Source organism: Laetiporus sulphureus (assembly GCF_001632365.1).
Source record: "Laetiporus sulphureus 93-53 unplaced genomic scaffold LAESUscaffold_86, whole genome shotgun sequence".
Classification (NCBI taxonomy): domain Eukaryota; kingdom Fungi; phylum Basidiomycota; class Agaricomycetes; order Polyporales; family Laetiporaceae; genus Laetiporus; species Laetiporus sulphureus.
In genome coordinates, this window is record NW_024468595.1 from 14,202 (window position 1) to 33,773 (window position 19,572).

The 19,572-nt window shown below is 51.6% G+C and overlaps 8 protein-coding genes across 8 annotated transcripts; 5 read left to right on the top strand and 3 right to left on the bottom strand.

The window, feature by feature from the left end:
• Positions 1 to 14: 14 nt before the first annotated feature.
• On the top strand, positions 15 to 2,002 carry LAESUDRAFT_764747 (uncharacterized protein; the record flags this gene model as incomplete). Its single annotated transcript, XM_040913501.1, has 7 exons — positions 15 to 44; positions 96 to 197; positions 251 to 385; positions 438 to 992; positions 1,049 to 1,450; positions 1,503 to 1,925; positions 1,985 to 2,002. 7 exons carry the CDS (start codon positions 15 to 17, stop codon positions 2,000 to 2,002), a joined length of 1,665 nt encoding a protein of 554 aa, XP_040757999.1.
• A 297-nt stretch (positions 2,003 to 2,299) lies between these two features.
• Positions 2,300 to 5,077, bottom strand: LAESUDRAFT_732405 (cysteine proteinase). Its single transcript, XM_040910234.1, has 11 exons — positions 4,864 to 5,077; positions 4,770 to 4,805; positions 4,637 to 4,712; positions 4,367 to 4,395; positions 4,093 to 4,196; positions 3,853 to 4,034; positions 3,669 to 3,798; positions 3,497 to 3,611; positions 3,284 to 3,439; positions 2,852 to 3,212; positions 2,300 to 2,797 (listed from the first exon to the last, which is right to left on the bottom strand). Exons 1-11 carry the CDS (start codon positions 5,020 to 5,022, stop codon positions 2,535 to 2,537), a joined length of 1,611 nt encoding a protein of 536 aa, XP_040758000.1. The 5' UTR covers positions 5,023 to 5,077; the 3' UTR covers positions 2,300 to 2,534.
• A 723-nt stretch (positions 5,078 to 5,800) lies between these two features.
• On the top strand, positions 5,801 to 13,016 carry LAESUDRAFT_688308 (uncharacterized protein). Its single transcript, XM_040905985.1, has 17 exons — positions 5,801 to 6,036; positions 6,093 to 6,241; positions 6,300 to 6,566; positions 6,624 to 6,696; positions 6,756 to 7,000; positions 7,052 to 7,383; positions 7,438 to 8,186; positions 8,237 to 8,965; positions 9,028 to 9,250; positions 9,308 to 9,636; positions 9,688 to 9,815; positions 9,863 to 10,793; positions 10,843 to 10,979; positions 11,028 to 11,654; positions 11,709 to 12,125; positions 12,180 to 12,411; positions 12,463 to 13,016. The coding sequence occupies exons 1-17, from the start codon at positions 5,916 to 5,918 to the stop codon at positions 12,897 to 12,899; spliced, it is 6,126 nt and encodes a 2,041-aa protein (XP_040758001.1). The 5' UTR covers positions 5,801 to 5,915; the 3' UTR covers positions 12,900 to 13,016.
• Positions 13,017 to 13,021: 5 nt separating this feature from the next.
• LAESUDRAFT_739683 (uncharacterized protein) lies at positions 13,022 to 13,683 on the bottom strand (the record flags this gene model as incomplete). The annotated part of the gene is made up of 2 exons (XM_040911029.1): positions 13,022 to 13,162; positions 13,231 to 13,683. 2 exons carry the CDS (start codon positions 13,681 to 13,683, stop codon positions 13,022 to 13,024), a joined length of 594 nt encoding a protein of 197 aa, XP_040758002.1.
• Positions 13,684 to 13,779: 96 nt separating this feature from the next.
• On the top strand, positions 13,780 to 15,912 carry LAESUDRAFT_688313 (Phosphoribosylaminoimidazole carboxylase; the record flags this gene model as incomplete). The annotated part of the gene is made up of 4 exons (XM_040905986.1): positions 13,780 to 13,806; positions 13,918 to 14,688; positions 14,740 to 15,479; positions 15,545 to 15,912. Coding segments are annotated over 4 exons (1,736 nt in total), but the record flags the coding sequence as incomplete, so codon positions are not given.
• A 172-nt stretch (positions 15,913 to 16,084) lies between these two features.
• On the bottom strand, positions 16,085 to 17,788 carry LAESUDRAFT_732414 (uncharacterized protein; the record flags this gene model as incomplete). The annotated part of the gene is made up of 5 exons (XM_040910235.1): positions 16,085 to 16,104; positions 16,157 to 16,351; positions 16,384 to 16,857; positions 16,911 to 17,633; positions 17,755 to 17,788. The coding sequence occupies 5 exons, from the start codon at positions 17,786 to 17,788 to the stop codon at positions 16,085 to 16,087; spliced, it is 1,446 nt and encodes a 481-aa protein (XP_040758004.1).
• On the top strand, positions 17,753 to 18,901 carry LAESUDRAFT_709079 (B-cell receptor-associated 31-like protein). The gene is made up of 6 exons (XM_040906708.1): positions 17,753 to 17,823; positions 17,875 to 18,030; positions 18,092 to 18,223; positions 18,286 to 18,409; positions 18,463 to 18,568; positions 18,643 to 18,901. The coding sequence occupies exons 1-6, from the start codon at positions 17,813 to 17,815 to the stop codon at positions 18,744 to 18,746; spliced, it is 633 nt and encodes a 210-aa protein (XP_040758005.1). The 5' UTR covers positions 17,753 to 17,812; the 3' UTR covers positions 18,747 to 18,901.
• A 12-nt stretch (positions 18,902 to 18,913) lies between these two features.
• LAESUDRAFT_559559 (uncharacterized protein) lies at positions 18,914 to 19,516 on the top strand. The gene has a single exon (XM_040902946.1). It carries the CDS (start codon positions 19,068 to 19,070, stop codon positions 19,374 to 19,376), a length of 309 nt encoding a protein of 102 aa, XP_040758006.1. The 5' UTR covers positions 18,914 to 19,067; the 3' UTR covers positions 19,377 to 19,516.
• The last annotated feature ends 56 nt before the right edge of the window (positions 19,517 to 19,572 follow it).

Below are 19,572 nucleotides of genomic sequence, written 5' to 3' on the forward strand. Positions count from 1 at the left end.
GAGAGTCACTGGACATGGCAGACGGCGAACCACCCCAAGGACAAGTGAGTAATTGATGGCGTTACTGGCTACATGCGATGCTTATTCGTTCAAAGCTCTCGGAAGAACTCTCCAGCGATGAGGAGCGAGAAGTGCGCGGAGCCATATTGTCTCATGAAGAGTACATTGCTCCTAGTTTAACGAGCGGTGGCCAAACGGTGCGTGCGAAGTGTTGCCCACGTCAAAGGTTACCGGCTTATTGCTCTATAAGCATTCCTTCGGCTTCATTTCCGAAACGACTGACTTCCAGAACAACGGTGGTATGCGACATCAGCCGGCTTTGTATGCAGGCAGATTCGTCAACGCATCGCAATCGCATACAAGGCATGATGTCATAACCGAAGAAGTGAGCATATCATCTGCATCTCGTTTCATGCTTGACTGATTGGTTTTTGTAGTATGAAAGTGATCTCGCCGTTATGGAGTTACAATATGGGTCTTTCGGTGTTCAAAATGGCGCCGCGATTGACGATTCCTCGCCCGAAGTTGTGTTTCAGTTTAATAATCACCCAGGCATCCAAAACGTCCAACGTCCTATGGACAGAACAACTGCACAATCACTTCCCCATGTTCCACTGGTGTCGCGACCACCACCAGATAACGTTCCATCAGCTGCAGTAGGCTCTACGCTTGGCCCCTCCTCAAGTGCTCCTGACTTTGGCATGTCGGGACCTGCTATCGAAGAAACCGATCTAGCGAAACTGATGCAAGCAATGTCTCTTGCTGTGGCAAATGGTATCAAGGAAGGAGTACAGAGAGCACTGAAGGCGGTAGATGCACAAAAGTCCAACAACAGGCCCGGTGGTGTTGTCAGCAAACATCGCAACGTCGCTGGGGAATCTGTGCGGATGGAGCTTGATGAGGACGAATATTTTGGAGACGCCGATGAATGCAAAACTCTTACCGAACGGACGAAAAGTCGGAGAGGTCCGCGGGATAACAACGCCCTCAATGTGAGTTTTCCCATTACATGGCCATGGCTGTCGCCACACTTTGACTCGTTCAACAGGCACGATTCAGACAGTATCTTCGGAGTAAGGGCGTTCTACCCATCGATGGTGGTTTGCCAGTTGGTGCATCGCCCTCTGTGGTCGAAGCCTTCATTGATGGAACTGGGGATGGACCTGACATTGCAATGCCGCTCGTCGATTGGACCAGTGAGTTAAGTTCTCAGTGGAACAGAGAGTTGATCCTGCTCCTCTCCCGAGAATTCCTCAATCAAATCAAGTCGGGCTTAGAATTTCCTTTGCTCTTCGATCCTGAAGCCATGACAGAGACAATTTTAATGCGCTCTTGCACCGCGAAATTGAGGCGCGTGCATGCACAAGTCCATCATGCAGGTTCTGACGAGTGGAAGAAAAGAAAAGTCAATGATGCAGCAGCGCTGCGTCGCAATATGCGTCGCCAGGGCGTGAGTTTTAAACCTGCATTGTGAACCACTCTATTGACCTAGCATTCCGTAGATATTCATGAGACGTGCCCAGGTCGTCAACGCGAACAAGCGTAGCTCACCGACTTTATGGAGCGCCGTCGAGGATGTCTTAGAGAAGCTTGAGGTTGCCGGGATGAGCTCAGATCACACGGACGAAGAAGCTAGCAGTCGCCACAAAGTCGTTCACAGAGCGCGCTTGCTGTGGCATCATGAAGACATCGATGCTTTGTTGTCGGCTATCGATAGTTACCAGACCATGTCCGGAGCTCTGCAGTCGAGAGGGAATCGAGCTCTGCCTCGCATTCAGGAGCTCTCGTCCAAGTCTCCGAAGTCGAGCCGGCTATGCGTCCGCGGCCTACCAAAGTCTTACTACGACCCGCAATGGCTAGCTTCTTTAACGAAAGTCGAGCGGTCCAGAGTAGGATGCACGAGCGATAACGAGATACCTCACCTAGTACGCCCTTCGTGACCACTAACAGAATTACGTCCCAGTCTGATTGTCGTCACCTATAGGATCCGTTTGACGGTTAATGAAATCCTCAATGTAGCCACCTGTATGATGAAATTTGTTTTGTACCTCCTCATCGCAGATGCAATGAATAATTTAGAATGTGCCACCCTTTGGTTTTTACGTAAGATATTTTTAGATGCATAACATCGAATCTGTGACGATTTACTTCTCCGTCGCATTTTTACCATCTGTAACATCAAAAAATAATGCGAACATATTGTATTCGCAAAGTCTACAAAAATGAATACAATATAGCCCCAAGAATATGGTTTGGTATATGCCGCAGTTCCATTTCCAATTGCAGATGCCTAATATGTAAACTGCTATGTCATTTTCGCAAAGAACCGACCCATTATCAAAATACTAGTTCACATTTTCCCCACATATTACACATCGAAAAAGAGCTCCATGTCTGGGGTGAATGGCGAACAACACGTCGGCGCAGCAAGGCTGACCTGGTCTTTCGCGACAGCAAACCACAACAATCACGGCGACGATGATCGATGTCGATGATCACCCGTCAACATACACACACGCGCATATGTACACAGTCTACGCAAGTGGCTTCGTCTTGTATAACAGCACATACGCCGATGAGTCCTCCCCTCCGCCATCCAGCGTCGCCAGCTTGTCCTTCGGGAAAATCGACACCTTGTCATCGTCAAACTTGTACCAGTCCTCGTCATCCTCCGCCACTGTAGGCGTCGCCGATGAGCCCGGTGCGGTCGAGTTGGCAATGGGTCGGATCGCGCTCTTCTTCGCGAAGCCCATGTAGTGCCCAGAGTCGGCTGCGGCGCCCTTGTGCGTGACGATCGCTGGGAAAAGCAAAGGTCAACATGGAGAACGGCAAGGCAGCAGCGTGCGCTTACCGATCAGCTCGTACTGTCCCGAGACGCTGCACCCAACGTCTGCCTTGAGGTCAGGATGGATGAGCGCCTCGAGCTCCTCCCTCTCCCTCTCTCGATAGACCGGCTCCTCGTCCAAATCCATCGGGACTTCTTCAGCAACCTGCCCCGGGACCTCGGCAGGCTCAGAGGCGGAGGCGGTCGCGGCCGTCTGCGCGGTAGCCAGTGCCTGGCGCCTCGCCGCCGTGCGTTTGCGGATGGTCCGCCGCTCGGAACGATCGCCCTCGATCTTCTTGAAGCGGTCAGTGAGCGGGAGCATTTTCTCCCGGAGCTCATCTGTCACCAGTTCAAGCGCGTCGAAGTCGGTTGGGAATTTCACCTTGCGCTGGCGATGCAAACGCATGTCAGGGCCACTGGAGAAAGAGAGGCATGGGGGAGGGGAGGGGGGGAACGTACCATGATCTTAGCCTTCTTGCCGATGTCTTGCCGCCATGCGAAGCGCACCATGTGCACGGTGAGATATGTAGGCAGGCGGGAGAGGCGGGATGTGGCTGTGTACATTGCGTTGCGGCCGAGTGATGGCGAGTTCTTCTCGATCTTCTGGTTGAGTCCCTAAGCAACGCCGGTTGTCAGCGCGTCACAAACAGAGGAACATTGTTATCGACGGACCTCCTTGATTCCTTGAAGCATGTAGTTTGTTGTGATGGAGATGTTGCACTCGATCTTGAGCACCTTCTCGAAGGTCACGGTGGGAGGCTCTTCTGGCGCCTCGTCGCATCGCAGTCTGCAAGGTGGGACGTCATTACAAGGATACACCCTTCGAAGTATGCTCGCTACTCACTCCCGACGCATCTCACCAGTCATGTACTGATCAACGAAAGTCTTCGAGATCGTCCCCTCAGACGAAGGACCGGGAAGACCAGGGACCTCCTTAAGCGCATTTGTCAGTTGTACCCAGCATTCCTCCGCGTCTGCAGTAAAGTCAGCATATAGCCAATCTAAGCGCGAAGGACGTAGCCACCCACCCTGCTGTGCATACATCGCGAACATCCCACCGAGGCCCTTCGAGTTCCTCGCCTGCTCAGCGAACTGGGGGAATGTCTGGCGAAGGACCGCAAGGAATGTGCTGGGCACGACGCTGTCTGTTGTGCGGGACATCTGTGAATACAAGTTCTTGAGTGCGGACGGCAGACCTGACGGTGCATTACTGTTCAGATGGACATGTCAATAGAGTTGTGTACATATAAGCTTGCGAAGGGACAGACTTCTGCAGAGCAGTTTGGAGCTCGGGGATGGCGCGCATGGCTTGGAGTGTGGCGTTCATGTAGCATGTGTTTCCCAGGTTTTTCAGACCGATGGGTAGCGATAGCTGGATGAGATGAAAGACGCGTGAGACACTGTACTACAAGTTTCCGAGCTGCCTATGCGCTGTCTATCCTTCGGCGTATTGCGGTGTACAAAATCGCACAGAATGCGGCGTGCAAGGACCGCAGAATTGGAACCTGCACAAGACTTCCATGGAAATGAAGTAAGACCTACCGCTTCAGCAAGGGTCACATCGTCCATGTCTGTCAAAACGGAAACGGTCAGACGTCTCTTGACAAAGGAATGCCGAGTCGTTCGGGCGGAGGGAGAGCATTGCATTGGCGCACCATGGCCTATCCCATGTGTCTCAAGACATAATATGCCTGTTGCTCACGCAAAATGCGCATACCGCGACTAAGCACGGTATATGCGTACACAAGACAGCTCGACGACTGCGCTCGCCTCGCTCGAATCGCCTTAGTTTGGACAAGCAGAGACACTCACCTTCGAGGAAAACAATCGGCATCTCTGGAGGCTTCGGCAACTCTCCTGCTGCTCCGATCACCATGAATGTCTGTCCCTGGATATCAACACGCTGTCAGCAATTAGGCATATATCATTTTGGAAATGTATGCACCTCTTTGAGATTGACTTTCTTCCAGTCTGTATCGTCCTGCCCGCATCATATGCCACTCAGAGGCACATCCCACCAAAATTAACAATACACACACCTTCAGCATCCCTCCCTTAATCATAACTTTCATACGATCGGGCGGCACTCCCGTCACCTGGTAGACTGCGTCCTTGAACACTGTCGGGGGCTGATCGGGGTCCAGCTGCACATCATAAGCCTTTCCCGCATGCTTGATCTTAACCGCAAGGGGCGCCATCGCGATGGTCAAAGTAGAGTGCAATTCAGAAACAAGAGTGAGCGCATACGCGTCCACGATCCACAAATTCGCATTTCTGCGACGCGTGATTGGTACGCGCGTACCAATCACGCGTCACAAGCACGTGATTATCGGAGCGGCCGGCGGACTAGTAGCAGAGTCAGAGGCCGGCCGTGGCATGATGCTGATATGCTTCGTAGATATGGCCCTCAGAGACGAAGCCGTTTGGGAGGCAGAAAGTTGCGGTTGGCTGCTGGACGGCCCAGCCTGAGCAGGGGTCTGACACCCTGCACGCGGTCACGAGACAGCGTGAGTGCTGGGCGCGAATATTGGCCTCTTGATAGCGTTTCCTCCACGATCTTTGCACCGAAAACCAAGTTTTATCTTCTTTCTGTCTTGCAGTTATCCATATGATCCCTTGGCATGGTGAGCTGGGGCTGAAGGTGTTGTGTACATGCAAAATCTTTGTTTGAGTGCCACCTGCCGCGGTCGGCGGAGTTCAATACAACTAGCACCGGCCCAACCTTGTTGGTTAACATCACATAGGTACTACTTTCATACTGTACAGAAAATGCCCATGTCATACAATAAGTAGATCTGGCTTCCGTTATCAGGTAAGTATAACCATGAATATTAAGACTATGGCTGTTGCATTCAATTGTCTCGCCTGGCGCAAGGAGATTGATCTGATCGATCTGAGATCTGGCTATCAAGCCACGTGCTACAGCCGAGAAAGTTGACCTGTGGCGCTCAGGATTGGCTGCTCGCTCTGCCATTCATTCATTCTCTCTCTCTGCGAGTTGGCGACTATTCCGACAGCGGATTGAGCTCACGGCTATCTCATCTTGCTGTGCGAGCCTCGAGCTCTTTGTATAGTCCTTCGAATCCCTAAGATGCCTCCCGTGCAAAGCTTCAGTAGCCGCAAATCTGTCTCCCGTAAGAGCCACCGATTTCGAAGTGCAATCGAGATTAGAGAGAGCCTGAAGGCAGAAAATGACAAAATTTTGGTTGAAGGTGTGCAAAATCGAGTATCAGAGTCAGTCCACGCGTACTCACCTTACCCTTTGCAGCCTTGACCGCACTGCGCAATCAGCTTACTGTGAAGCACGACGAGCCGCTTATATCTCCCAGTGACAGTCGCCTGCTATTAATAAAGTCATGGCTCGAACTCTCTCCTGGTGCGCAGGATCTGTTTGCCGTTTGGGAGGCAGCCAACGCGGTGAGTTTGCTCTCGGGTTTGCTGTCTATCTGTCATCCTGAATATTGTACCTGTACAGCGGCAGTTCTCGCTTCTCGTATCAATCGTTAGCGTGCTGTCATCGATGCTCGTTCTCCTCTCCTCTCATTATACGTACCACGCGCTCGCCGAGCCAATCCTCCGCTCTACGCTATCCTCGCAATGGGCACCTCGATTGAACTCATACCTGGGAGGTTCTCATACCGAGCTTTTGCTAGTTACGTTGAAGCTGTTCTTGAGCCTGTCAAATTTTGCCGGTGGCAGAGAGCGCAAGACTGTGATTGAGGTGTTTGCTTGGGAGACGAAGGTGCGTGCATATGCAATAATTCGCACGGGTCAATTTATGTGTTTTTTTTTGCATTAGTCTCTACCAAGACTTCTATATATGAGACGTAAGAACGGGGTCGACCCGAGTGTTGACATTTTGACCAGACCTGGTGTGTCGTCTGATTAGCTCACGGTGAGGTTGTTCTCCTGCTAACAATCCTGCTGCCAGATATCCGCACGCTATTCATCTTGTTCCTCGTGTCTTTCGTCGATAGCACGACCTCCAGTGCGGAGAAGATCACTATGTTAGAACAACACCGCGAGAATTTTGCGCTGCTGTTCAAAGGTCTCTGGCAAGATCGATATTCAGTCGTTCGCCATGTACTGGAAGTATGCTGGGTTGGAATCTGGTCGGATGTCAAAGTTAGAAGAACGCTCAAGATTGCCTTATTTAACGAGGCGCTTCTGGCGCAGGTAAGAAACTCCATTGGTCCCTCGTCGTTTTCAGTGCTAAGTCTTGCTTAGCTCATGCGGCTCTATGAACGTGATACTGCCGAAGATGAGGATCCAGAACATATACCAGCCGACGTCGTGCATCACTTCTTGCTGGCGATCTGTACGCACCCAGGAGTGGGCGTTTGTTTTCAAGACCGAGGCTGGTATCCTCGCGAGACAGACCCTGACGGGAATTCTCACCACAAAGACGAGGAGCGCGAAGATTTTGCGGTCCGCAGAGGAAGCAGAGTGTACAACAAGATCTTGGCACAAATGATCAGAAACTTGAAGGTCAATGAAGACGCTAGGCAGCAAGAACTCGCGTTAAAGATCCTAGCCGCCTGCCCTGAGCTCATTGCCGGGTGAAGTCTGGTTATACCCTTTGTGTATCTGTGGCATGCTGACTGTCCCCGTAGATATTGGTCATCGCCGATCGTCGCATTGGAGCCGCGGCTGTCGTCTAAGTGGATAGCAAATATCGCATTCTACGGCTCGGTTATCTCTTTGCCTATTCCAGAGTCATCACTCCTCCTTCAGGACCATGACCGTTCTCTATACAACCCAGTGCCACCTCCTCTCTTTACCATCGTTGACAACATCCTACCTTTGACGAGTATCAAGACCCATTTCTCTCGCGGTTTGCAGGCGAATTCGCCACTTGTTCAGCACTGCAGCGCTTTGGCGCTTGCAAAATGTCTTCTCAAGTTCGAAGCCATATTGCGTACATTCGAGCGGATAGCAACTTCATTGGAGGAGGAAGAGGAAGGCCAATGGAGGAGACGGCTGCACGAGGTGGAAAAGGAAATCCGCAAGAGGGTGCCGGATTTCCAGGTGGTTGTGGGTTTCGCTCAGAAGACGTTGAGTGCTACAGGGGCGAGCAGTGGAAAGCCATCGGATCAGAATTCTAAAGCGAATCCAATGAGAGCGACTCTGCTCTCCGAGAGTGCCCAGCGGCTGCTTTGGCTCTACCATCGCTGCCTCCCTTTCTTGGTGGCAGAGGCCCGTTTTGACGTAGGCAAGCTGCTCATTGGCGTACAGAGCGCTATGTCGTCATCCGGAGGCTCACCTGTGAATACTGTCATTGGAATGGAGGTCCTGCGCCAGCTGCATGTGTTCAGGTTACTGGGCGAGAGCGACCAATTCAGTTGGTCAGGACGTGCTAGTGGTGAGTGCCTCATCATATCTGACTTGTTTCAAGCCTCATCATTTTGACAGGCTCGTCGCATAGCAATTTATGGATATTGTTGAAGATCTATGCGGCCAGTGAGAGCTGCACTATTCGGGCTGCTATAGCAACCTTGCTCGAGCGATCCTTGTCGAATAGCTTGCTGTTCCAGCATGATGCAACTGAGATCACCCTTTGGCTAGACTCCCTGCCATCCACAATACGTTCTGAACAGGCGAAAACACCGGATGGTGCTTCCTTGACAGATGAAAGTATTGCCGTGATAGCGTTTTTGGACGATTGTGCTCAACAATGCGTCAAAAATCCATACCGATACCTGGAAGATTTGGAGGCACTTTCGTCCGCACAAGGAGCCAGCGATACATATTTCCGAGAATTCGGCAGGCATTCGCAGGAATATAACGATCTGCCGAGTCCCCTGCTTATGACTTTGCCGGAACAGTACATTGCACATCTGCACACTGAGACGCCCTCGTTATCAGATGCGCTGGCGATCATAACATTTATCCGCAAGCTAGTTGTGCGACTGTCGAGCAAGTTGCGCGACGACACTATTCTTGTCAACTTCATACACAATTTCGCCGAAGCCGTTCAACTGCCTCGCCTTTTCACTCAATATCCATACATGTCGCTCGGTATCCGTCGCGAATTAGCTCACCTCCAAATTTGCCTTCAACCGCGAGAGGACGTCACTATCTTGGACGCAAGCAGTCCGGCTGTCCTTCTATTCTTATCGCAGGTGGAAAACATGCTTTTGCGTATGTAAACATCATCATCCGTCCATCGTGGTCATTATTGACAAAGGTGCTTCTTCTACCAGCTGAAATTGAAGCTAACCGAAAATTGTCCGCATATGAGCTGATAGATTGGTTCCGAATCGTAGACGAGCCTGTATGTGCCGAGGACATTGCTCGATTGGCCACTTTCATAGCCAGATTACATAAAGCGGCATGTCAAGAATTCTTCGAGTATCTACGGCCGGACCAACCTGACCTATGGCAATGCGTAGGCCTTCCGGCTAGATACGCCGAGTTCAAGGATGAGTATGTCCGCCGTACCCTCTACATTCCTATGACCTATTTGACATGGTTTGGAAATAGATTGAACTTCGCTTTACTCTTCCGGCATGCCGATAAGGGCCATGTTGCGAGCGTTGAATCCCGTTCAGTCATGATTGACGCATTGCTGTCAAAACCTGCGTCACTTGCAGCAATGAGAAGGACCTCCTCTCTGATGGATCACAGACTGTCATGGGTCGAAGTGGATGATGCTGCTACGGCAGACTTGCTGATACTCTTTGCAGCGATCGCGAGGGAGGCCCAGAAGAGGTTGTCAGAAGTTGAACTTGGAGACTTTGTAGAGCATATCTGGCATGGCAGTGCGGTGAGGCGGCTGAGTCTGAGACGCGTTCGAGAAACGGAACGAAATGGTACGCCTACATTGTGCTCTTCTGTTCTGAAATCTGACTGTCTTCTTATAGGACTCGCGTATCTCTTGCAGTCAACAGTCAACCCTTCGTTGGAGAGTGACCAGGTTATGGTTAGGGACTACACTTCGCACTGGGCTCTTTTCATCAAAGAAAGCGTCGGTAAGATGGACAGTGATGACGTACGTATAAATACTGCATCCAAGATCTCGCGCTAAACTGGATACAGGAAGCTACGGCAAAGTTGTGGATCAAGTACATGGACGCCAATGACCAACTTATGCTGCTGGATGTCGTCGCGGATGGCGCTTCAAGCGCTATACTGGAGGAGCTGTTTTCTGCTATCGCCTATGCTGTATCCTCAAGGCCACAAATTCTCTCTTCTCATCTGCCGAAACTATTCAGACTGCGATTGTCATATCCTGCTTCTCCGGCGTTGGAATCCTTGCTTGCCACTGCTATGAAGGGAGTCCTGCCGCTATTCGCCGACGGCTCGCAAGGTCCTATGGTCTGTGAACCTGACTTTCCCACTGTCGTTGCCAAATCGCAGAAGCAATGGAAGTATCGCATGGCCGGCCATCTAGATGACATCAACTTGGAAGACTTCCTGAACACCGAACACTGGTCGTGTGCCCTAGTTGATGTGATGGTCGGGTTGTTTTACCGATCTTTGCCTGCAAGAGCTGCAATGACCCAATGGCTGAAGAGCGAACATTCCGAGACGTGCAACGTGGCATATTTAGCCCGAATCATACACGCTTTGTTGGACTGTGGCTGCGCTGCTGACTTCCTGTCTGGAGAAGACCATGAATACCTGACTCGACATTTCACAAGGCTGCTGACGGCCGTTTTGACCGCCAAAAATTGCCAGCGGTCAGCGCCCGTAGACTCTACATGTGCACAATGCGTATGCATATTGACGGACCAGCTCGCTCCGTTACGGCCTGCATTCCTGTCGACCTTGCGGGATAGATGCAAGAAGCTGAAGCCAGATGAATTATCTTCTAACTCGTTGGCGATGATCAGGCGACTCGGCGCGTACGACAAAGACCTCCATATAATAGATCGAGTTATGGACCAAGCGTTGTCATGGGCTGCCAACAACCTCTCTGTCGAAGATGAGCTTTCCGAGGAGCAGACGGCTATTCAAGATGAACTTAGTAAGTCACCCTTTGACGTAACTCCTGCATTTTTAATCTTGCTATCCAGTTCTACTTTTACCGATTGTCTCATCGCTTAAGAGCCATCTTGTGGACCCGGTGTTGATCATCGTGGTCAAACATAGACTTGCGGACGTCAGAGCCGTGCATTTCATGCAATTATTGGTGAAAGCTGTGTATCTAAAAGTAAGTTGTGAGAATTTTAGGTCTGTATCAATCTCAAAGTGTTTGCAGCCCTTCGTTGTCAACAGATGCATTCAGAGCATTATGCAACATTCTCAACTATTCACGCTTTGCGCCACGACAGAGCAACGTCTAGCTGCACGAGACGCGATCGTCGACTTGCTTCACGCGCTCTTTCACCTTCACCCGACAAACACGTGTCAGCTTACACATATCGAGCCCTTGCTTCGACTTTACGCGGGTACTTTATCGTCATCGGACATGAAGCTTCTTTCGGTATTCCAGCTCTTTGAAACGACCCGGCATGTATCGGTGGCTTCACTTTTTGGCCGGTGGTCTGTCGTCCCCGAGGTCGGTTCCGATGGCCCATTAGAAGCGCTACAGACTCTGGATCCCAGCCGAATGTTCAAGACTTGCCTAGCGTTTCCGGAATGGAGAACATTGCGGTGCAAGGCGACTATGGGACAGAGCGAAGACGTACTCTTGTATGATCCTGTCTTCGCAACATTGCTTTTCGCACAAATGTTGTCATGGGGGCCGCCAACGTCGGCGCCAAGCTGGATACAGCTGCTTAAGACGAACATTGTGAGCGTTTTAATTCGCTGCTTAGCAGCCAAAGACGACGCGCTACGAGAAGTTGCCCTGGCGCAGCTGGCTTTGCTGTATAAATGTCTTGAAGTACGTTTCAGCTCGTTGATCCTCGAAACGCAATTAACAGCACGGTGTTCCCAGCGTGCAGATTTGCAAGAGAAGCCACACGTTATGCACATTCTCAACCTGCTTCAAGGTGCTCTACAACGTCCCACAGACGATAGGCCGCCCTGCCTCCCCGCATACGCAACCCTTTTGCTCGCTCACGCATTCCGCGGCATATTCTATCCAGCCGACTTCATCTATCCTCTCACTTCGCGCTTCCTGTTGCAGCGCCCCTTTCTTGACGTGAGCGACGTACCAATGCTGCTGGGCACGCTGTACAGTTCGTCGGACCAGTGGAAGAAGGAGCGGTGGTGGATTGTCAGGTTCTTAACGGATGGCATGACTGGGTCGAGCGAGTGGAGAATACTAGAGCGAAGGCATACGTGGGAACTGCTCGCAAGTCTATTTCAGAGCGAGAAGGGAGATCGCGGGTTGCGGCGCAGTATTCTAGAGGTAGTACATCCCGTATTTGACGATTTCATGCGCCACTAATCAGCTTTCTTCTAGTTCTTGGCCAACATCACCTGCCATACGTCTATCACAAGACGGCTGGTGTCAAAGCACGCACTGCTCCCTTGGGTCGAGATGCAGGTATCAGCAGTCCAGCACGACGAAGGCATTGCATGGGTCAAAATACTGGAGAACGTGATGATAAGCAGTGATCCTTCTGACCATGCAGCTCGTGAGGAACATCGTGAAATTTTGGCGAGATGCCTTTGCCACGTTCTGGACACTACAGGTTAGTACATTATGGAATGCCCGAAGAATCCATTGACAATCTCCGCCTTAGACTGCTCGAAGTACATTCTCTATCACGCTGCTCCAGCTGTGCTCCGGCTAAGCTTCATACCTTGCCCGCCTACCCCCAGTATTGATCGATTGATAACGCGCTGTGTCCTTCGTCTACGAGACCTGGAGAAAGACCTGACCATATCACATCTAGGAGCCCTATCTAGAACACGGGACAATGTTTCGAGAAGCAGTACGAGACTGCCTCCGCATCCCGCGCATGGCCTTTTCGGGCAGATAGGATCCGATCCGCTCGAAGAATGGGGAGAATGTCTTGAAACGCTATGGCGGGCGACGATGAGTCAAGGCCGGAGTTGTACGGCATGGAACGAGCTCACGCCGCGATTGCTGATATGGCGTGCACTTGCGGGTGAAGAGAAGAGCAAAGTCGGCGAGTGGGCTAGGAGACAGGTGATTGCGAATCTGCGCTCCGTCTGAGCGTTTTCGACTGGAGGATATATCAACAGTATTATGTTGTGAATTAACTTGCAAAATTCCGACTACGTACACTAGCGAATTTTCTTTACATGGACGGGAAGGGCGAGTCTGTTGGCTCGTCATTACGATGTAGGGTGATTCATCACGACATCCATCTCGTTGATATCCGACGCGATCCCTCGTGGAGAGGACGCGAAGACGTCTGCTCCGGAGGCCAGGGACTCAATGAGCAGAGAAAGCCGAGGTGTTGTCAAGTTAGGCTCCTTTGGTTGGCAGAAAAGAATAATGTATTAGCATGAACACGGTCATGGCCATCTTCCTAGCAACTCACCTTGCGTATCTCCTCCAAATCTTCTTTAAACGAGTCGGCAATCGTTGACATCCAGAATTTGCGAAAGCGTTCCTTCAGCATTTGTTCGCTCTCCATCTGATTTGCAGACGCTGATAGGAAGGATGGAATGGGGGCAGAGGCCACTGGAGGCGAAGGTGATCGTCCTCTGGTCGGTGCTACTTTCGGGCTGCGACTTCTTTGAGCATTTTCTGCATGGGAGGGTATCGTATCGTCTTCAGAGGAGTCTGATTCAGATTGTGAGTCGGATGAAGAATTCTCGGACGCCTGGGCTGGAGACGGTGGCTGAACGATCCGAGTTGTAGTCCCTGGAGAAGATGGTCGGGAATGCTCATCCGATGAAGAGTCTGAGGATGACGATGATGAGGAAGCCGCACGTCGCTTCCGCTTCCTGTTGCGCTTGCGAGGCACAACTGGTTTTGCAGCAGCGACCATAATGGCAGCAATGGTCAAAGGTGGCCTCCTTTGACAGCGCCCAAGCGCCCGCAAACTCGAAATTGAGCATCGGGCGCTTACGATCATCCTTCATTGCAATGGACAAGGTGGTCGGGATTTTAGGTGAGAGTGAGTGATCCTGCTTTCCCAGTGAATCTCTGACAGTGACAAGTCTTCTAGTGCCTCAGCTTTCGACAACGTCCTAAAACTGAACTTGATGCTCCCACGTTCCAGGAGGCGGCCAGCTTGGCCGTATGCTTGCAGAAGCGGCGTCTCGCCTCAACGTTGATGTTGTCATCCTTGATGTCGGAGAAGATGCACCTGCGAAGCAGATCGTCGCTCAAAGGCCTCCTCGCATTATGCATGTCAATGGCTCCTTCACCGACCCGGCCAAGATCCGCGAGCTGGCGTTGAAGGTGGACGTCCTTACCGTGGAGATCGAACACGTCGATGTCTCTGTTCTGGATGATGTGCAGCCTTCGCTTCCTCTTGGCGTGCATCCCAGCCCGTCCACGATCCGAATAATCCAAGATAAGTTCGTTCAAAAGCAGCATCTGGCCGCACATAGTTGTCCGGTGTCCGACTTTATGCAAGTTGACTCTACCGTTGAGTGCGTTCGCTCGGCGGCGAAAAAACTAGGGCTACCATTGATGCTCAAGAGCCGTACGCTGGCATACGATGGCAGGGGAAACTTTGTCGTTCGCGACGTATCCCAGATCGACGACGCTATCCACGCTCTCGGTGACCGGCCATTATATGCGGAAAAATGGGTGCCATTCATCCAAGAGATCGCCGTCATCGTAGTGCGCTCGGCAGCTGGCCAGGTTGTGTCTTATCCAGCCGTGGAGACAGTTCACAAGGACAACATATGCCATCTTGTGTTTGCTCCTCTGCGCTCAAGCGACCCTGCCGTCGCTTCTCGCGCTCGTTCTATAGCGGAAACAGCAGTCAAGACGTTGCACGGATCTGGTGTATTTGGAGTTGAGATGTTCCTCATGGCAGACGGTGATTACAGCGGCGCTCTCTATCCGTATTCTGCTAAGGTCTTTATTGCAGGCATGTTATATCTGAACGAGATTGCTCCACGGCCACATAACTCAGGACACTATACCATTGAGGCATGCGAGACATCTCAATACGAGAATCATCTGCGCGCGGTTTTATCTCTGCCACTTGGTTCCACGGCTCTTAAGGTTCCTTCGGCGGTAATGCTCAACCTTTTGGGCGCATCAGACAGCATGGAAGAGATCAAGACGGTAGCAGAATATGCACTCTCCATACCTGGTGCAAGTATCCACCTCTATGGTAAGACAGTCTGCCGAAAAGGTCGCAAGATGGGACACATCACCATCGTCGCGGACTGCGATGCTGAACTCCACGAACGCCTGCGGCCCCTTCTTCAACAGCTTCCGTCACCGAGCGACGAGAAAGAGATCGAGATATACTCGCCGCTGCCTCCGGACAAGGGTCATTCGCACCGTAGACCGCTCGTTGGCGTTATCATGGGCTCCGACTCGGATTTGCCGGTAATGCTCGCCGCGGCACATATCCTCGACCGTTTCAGCGTGGCATACGAATTGACGATCGTCTCTGCGCACCGCACACCCGACCGCCTGGTGGAATATGCACGGTCGGCGGCATCGAGGGGACTGAGGGCGATCATTGCTGGCGCTGGCGGTGCGGCTCACCTTCCGGGAATGGTTGCGGCGATGACTGCACTTCCCGTTATCGGTGTGCCGATTAAGGGCAGCTCGCTTGATGGCGTTGATTCACTGCATAGCATTGTGCAGATGCCCGTGCGTATTCTCTCTTGGGTCTCGCTTCCGTGCATTCTCACTTACGTGCGTGATTCGACTTGCAGAGGGGAGTGCCTGTTGCAACGGTTGCCATCAATAATGCAACAAATGCTGGATTGCTGGCGGTTCGCATGTTAGGGAATGGGATCCCACATCTAATTACTGCTATGGACAGCTATCAAAAAGAAATGGAAGGAGAGGTGATGGCCAAAGTGGAGAAGCTTAATAAATATGGCTGGGAAGAGTATGGGGCGAAGCAGTGAACTTCATTTGAATGTTCGAACGGTTGTATATTGCGTCTTTCCACAACAAGACATTGTCACTTGGCACTCAACTCGATATTGCACCGTCGAATATCCTTAATACCTCGGAACCACTGCTCTGTATGTGTGTCTCCAGACAATGGCATAACAAACTGGCCAGCGGACGTATTATCCGCAGTGAAGAACACATTCTACAGCTTGTGGGGTTCAAGTCACCGTGTTGCGACGGGCAAAAATGCTCAGATGCTAATCGATTGCGATAATCTCCATCGCTGTACGACTTTCCCATACCTCAGAGGACGCAGAAACCTGATAATGGACATAAGCCCACCACTCTAAGTCTTAGATTTCATTCAAAAACGCTGCATGCTGAGATAATCAGCCGTGGCGCAGGCTCAAATCCAATCCACTGACCTGGATCTCTATCGGAAAGTGTGCGAGCTTTCTTTGCTTCTGCGAGACTCAAGCGGAGCCTTTCCGTCAACTTCTTCACCATGAGCTGTTCGACTTTCTCGTTCGCCTCTTGGGACAACCCTTTTGGCCTAACCCAACCAGGGAAGAGCTTTCCATCTGTCCCCTTCAGCTCCCACCGTATTCCTTTTGGCACGACTTGACGATATGCCTCAAAGAAGAGGTAACACATGGATAACAAGACAGCTTGGAGACGCCAATGTAGGGATGGGGTGGGAGACCAGCGGATGTCGTGTGATACATAAGCAGGGTGCATTCACAGTGAGGGGTCTGGCGAGAGAGGTCCACGACTTGCGATGTTTCGGAGTATGACTCGCCTAACTGGGCTAGGAGACGCTCTCGCGAGATGAATGGACGTGTTTCTTGTTCCTCTGGCTTTGATTCCTCCTCTTCCTCATGCGACATCTCGGATTCACTTAGGCTTTCAATGAAAGAGCCGATGTCTTCTTCCGAAATTGAAAAAGGACGGGAAAGGGCAGCGTAAGGTTGCACTAGTACCACATCAAGTTCTGCATGGAACATAACCTTTCTGCGAGGAGATGTCGCAGCACGGCAAAGAGTGTGAATATGGGTGTGGAGAGAGTAGGCCTCCTCCATGAAGCGTCGAAAGTCGAATATTTTTGAATCTGACGTCACATTTCTCTCTGGCAGTGTAGTCAGCGTTAGCTATCACTAGAGCAGTCGCCGCGGTACTTACCTTGCTGCCGCTGCTCAAAAATAGCTTGCCAATTTATCATGAGAATTCCATTCTCCCCCGTCGCTCGTGCCCAGTCACGTCGCACGAGCGCAAGATCGTCGACCATCTTAGGCGCGGCCTCGGACGCAGGCAAATCGATAAGTTCGTATATTCGTTGCACGCAAGCCAACAGCCTGCGCAAAATGATTTTGTCGCGCAACGGAATGTCCGAGTCAGGTAACCGGGTATCCGATGCTATCGCCTCGTTCATGGTAGTGATGAACTCCTGCGCTTCTCGTCGGCGCTTCATGAGGCGAGCTTTCAGCTTGGGAAAACAAGCAGTGTAGACATGGTAGAGTATCTGCCTCCACAAGTCCATGGGGCCTGCATCCAACGCCTCGTCAGGAGCTTTCTGAACGGCTTCATCGGAGGTCTGAGGTTCATACCGGGTGATCGCCTGCAACTTTGTCCAAATCAACTTAAGATGGTCCACGACACTCGGGTCCACGGCGCTGTTTTGCGCGACGTGGATAATGATATTGTGACCACTCGCCGTCCAAGTGACAGCTGATAAGTCTTTCTCGCGTCGCGTTACTACAGCAGCAATGGCATTTGCAATCTGTCGCTCGCGTTTCCTGGCGTTGTATTTCGGTTCTGGGCTAACGCGACGGAGTTGGGAGACGGAAGCTTCATAGGGCGACTGGTTATTAGAGCCAGAATATAAGTGGAGAATATATAGCAACTCTTCAGGCGTTGGAGTCATGGCGAAGTATGAATTGATGTTGCGCCACTGCTTCGTTAGCGCGCGTCCTCTGCCTTTTCGGGACGGGCGGAGTGGCTGAGCTGGGGGGTCGAGGATATACACGTGTCTTACACCCAGCACCGCTTGTTACCTTCATCTCTGAACTCCAGCGCATTTCACCATGACGATCTAGTACGTTTTCTATGCAGTTGTAATACGCTGCAAACTAACGCGCGCATACAGCTACTCAATGACATTCGCGCTCCTCGTTGCGGAGGTTGCGACCTTCGTAGTTATCGTTCTTCCTCTGCCGTACGCCTTCCGGAAGCGTCTTTTTCGTTTCCTTTCCGAAAGCCCTGCCGTCGCGAAAGTTGCGTATGGGATCAAGATTGCGTTCATGTACGTCTGCGCCGAGCCCCTCTCCAGTAAGGACTTGACATGACTGCTCATTACACGTCAGCTTTGTTGGGATATTGTTTGTAGACGCTGTTCAACGGATGTTGCGCGTCACAGCGGAAGCAGACCTGGCGAAGACCAGCGGGGGAGTGCAGGATATCCGATCAGAGACCAACTTTGCTGCCCGTAAATTCTAGTGGGCCCACTCTCCTATTATATTATCTGTGTCTGTGGCGCTAACATTGCGGGCTTATGCAGCGCACAACGTAACACATATCTGACTGGATCCACTCTGTTCCTCTCGCTCGTCCTCACGCGGACCTTCTACATCTTGCTCGACCTCGTTCAAACCCAGGAAGAATATGCGAAGCTCAAGCAAGAGGTGCGTGTTCATCGACGACAAATGCTAGCCAGCAGCGCTCATAGCTTTGAAAGGTTGCCAAAAGCTCGCGCGGACAGATTGCCTCGCAAGATCAGGCAAAGCAGATCGAGGACCTTAAGAAGAAGCTCGCAGAGGCAGAGGATAAGGTCAAGGATTTTGGTGTGTGCCCCTTCCTGTCTTCCATCCACCTCTCCACCTGTTGACTCACCGTATTGCGTTTTGCGTCCTCACAGACATTGTGAAGAAGCAAGCCGAGCAAAACGCGAAGGAGTACGACAGGCTCGCGACCGAGTTCAACCAGGCAAACGGCAGCGCCTCGGACAAGAAGGCCGACTAGCTGTGTTAACTCGGACCTCATGTGGTGCTATGCTGGCAGTAGCTGGCTGCTTTGTGTCGATTGGTGAAAAGGACTGAACTCCGCATGTTTTCCTGATGTACACTAAGCACAATTATACATGGATTATTCCCTCTCGGACAGAATACATGGACAAGTGGCGCGTTCGACAGTCGACTGTGGCGACCGCCGGCGGCCACTGAGTGAAGCCTACCCTAACGAAGTCGTTTCAGCATCGCCCTCCTTGCTTTAAGATTGTTCCCCATGAGTGTCGGCTACTCTCAAAACGGGCGCTGCTGGACATAGACCAAGAGCTAGTGAGAGATGCGCCGACTCCTGCAGGGCTCAGAAATACAACTGCACGGCAGAGCCGACACAACGACAATGCAACCGCCACGAGAAGCAGCATCCATAACAAGCTGCTGTGGGTCCGTAGGGGGCCAAGCTGTCATCGCATCCTCTCCGCAAAGTCCGAGCAAAGTCGTCATACATATACGCCCACAATGCGTTCGTGCCACATGGGAGGCACCCCGTATGTGTCTCAAGGCTGCTTTTTCTCGCAAAAAAGTAACCTTGAGACGCAGGCGGGGTGCCTGCAGTGCAGAGGTGTTGAGGGAAGTGGATGAGAAGTAGGAGGAAGATGACTTGGGCTTATAAGCGTGACCTGTGTGCCACATATGTACGTCAATACGTCTGGCCTGGCTTCTATTGATTCAGCCAGGGCATTGTGCTGGGGACGCGTGCCGGTCTCCCAGGCAATTTGTGATACACGGACCTCGAGGCATCACGACAGTTGAGTCAGGGTGCTGTATAATGGCGCCAGCGAAGA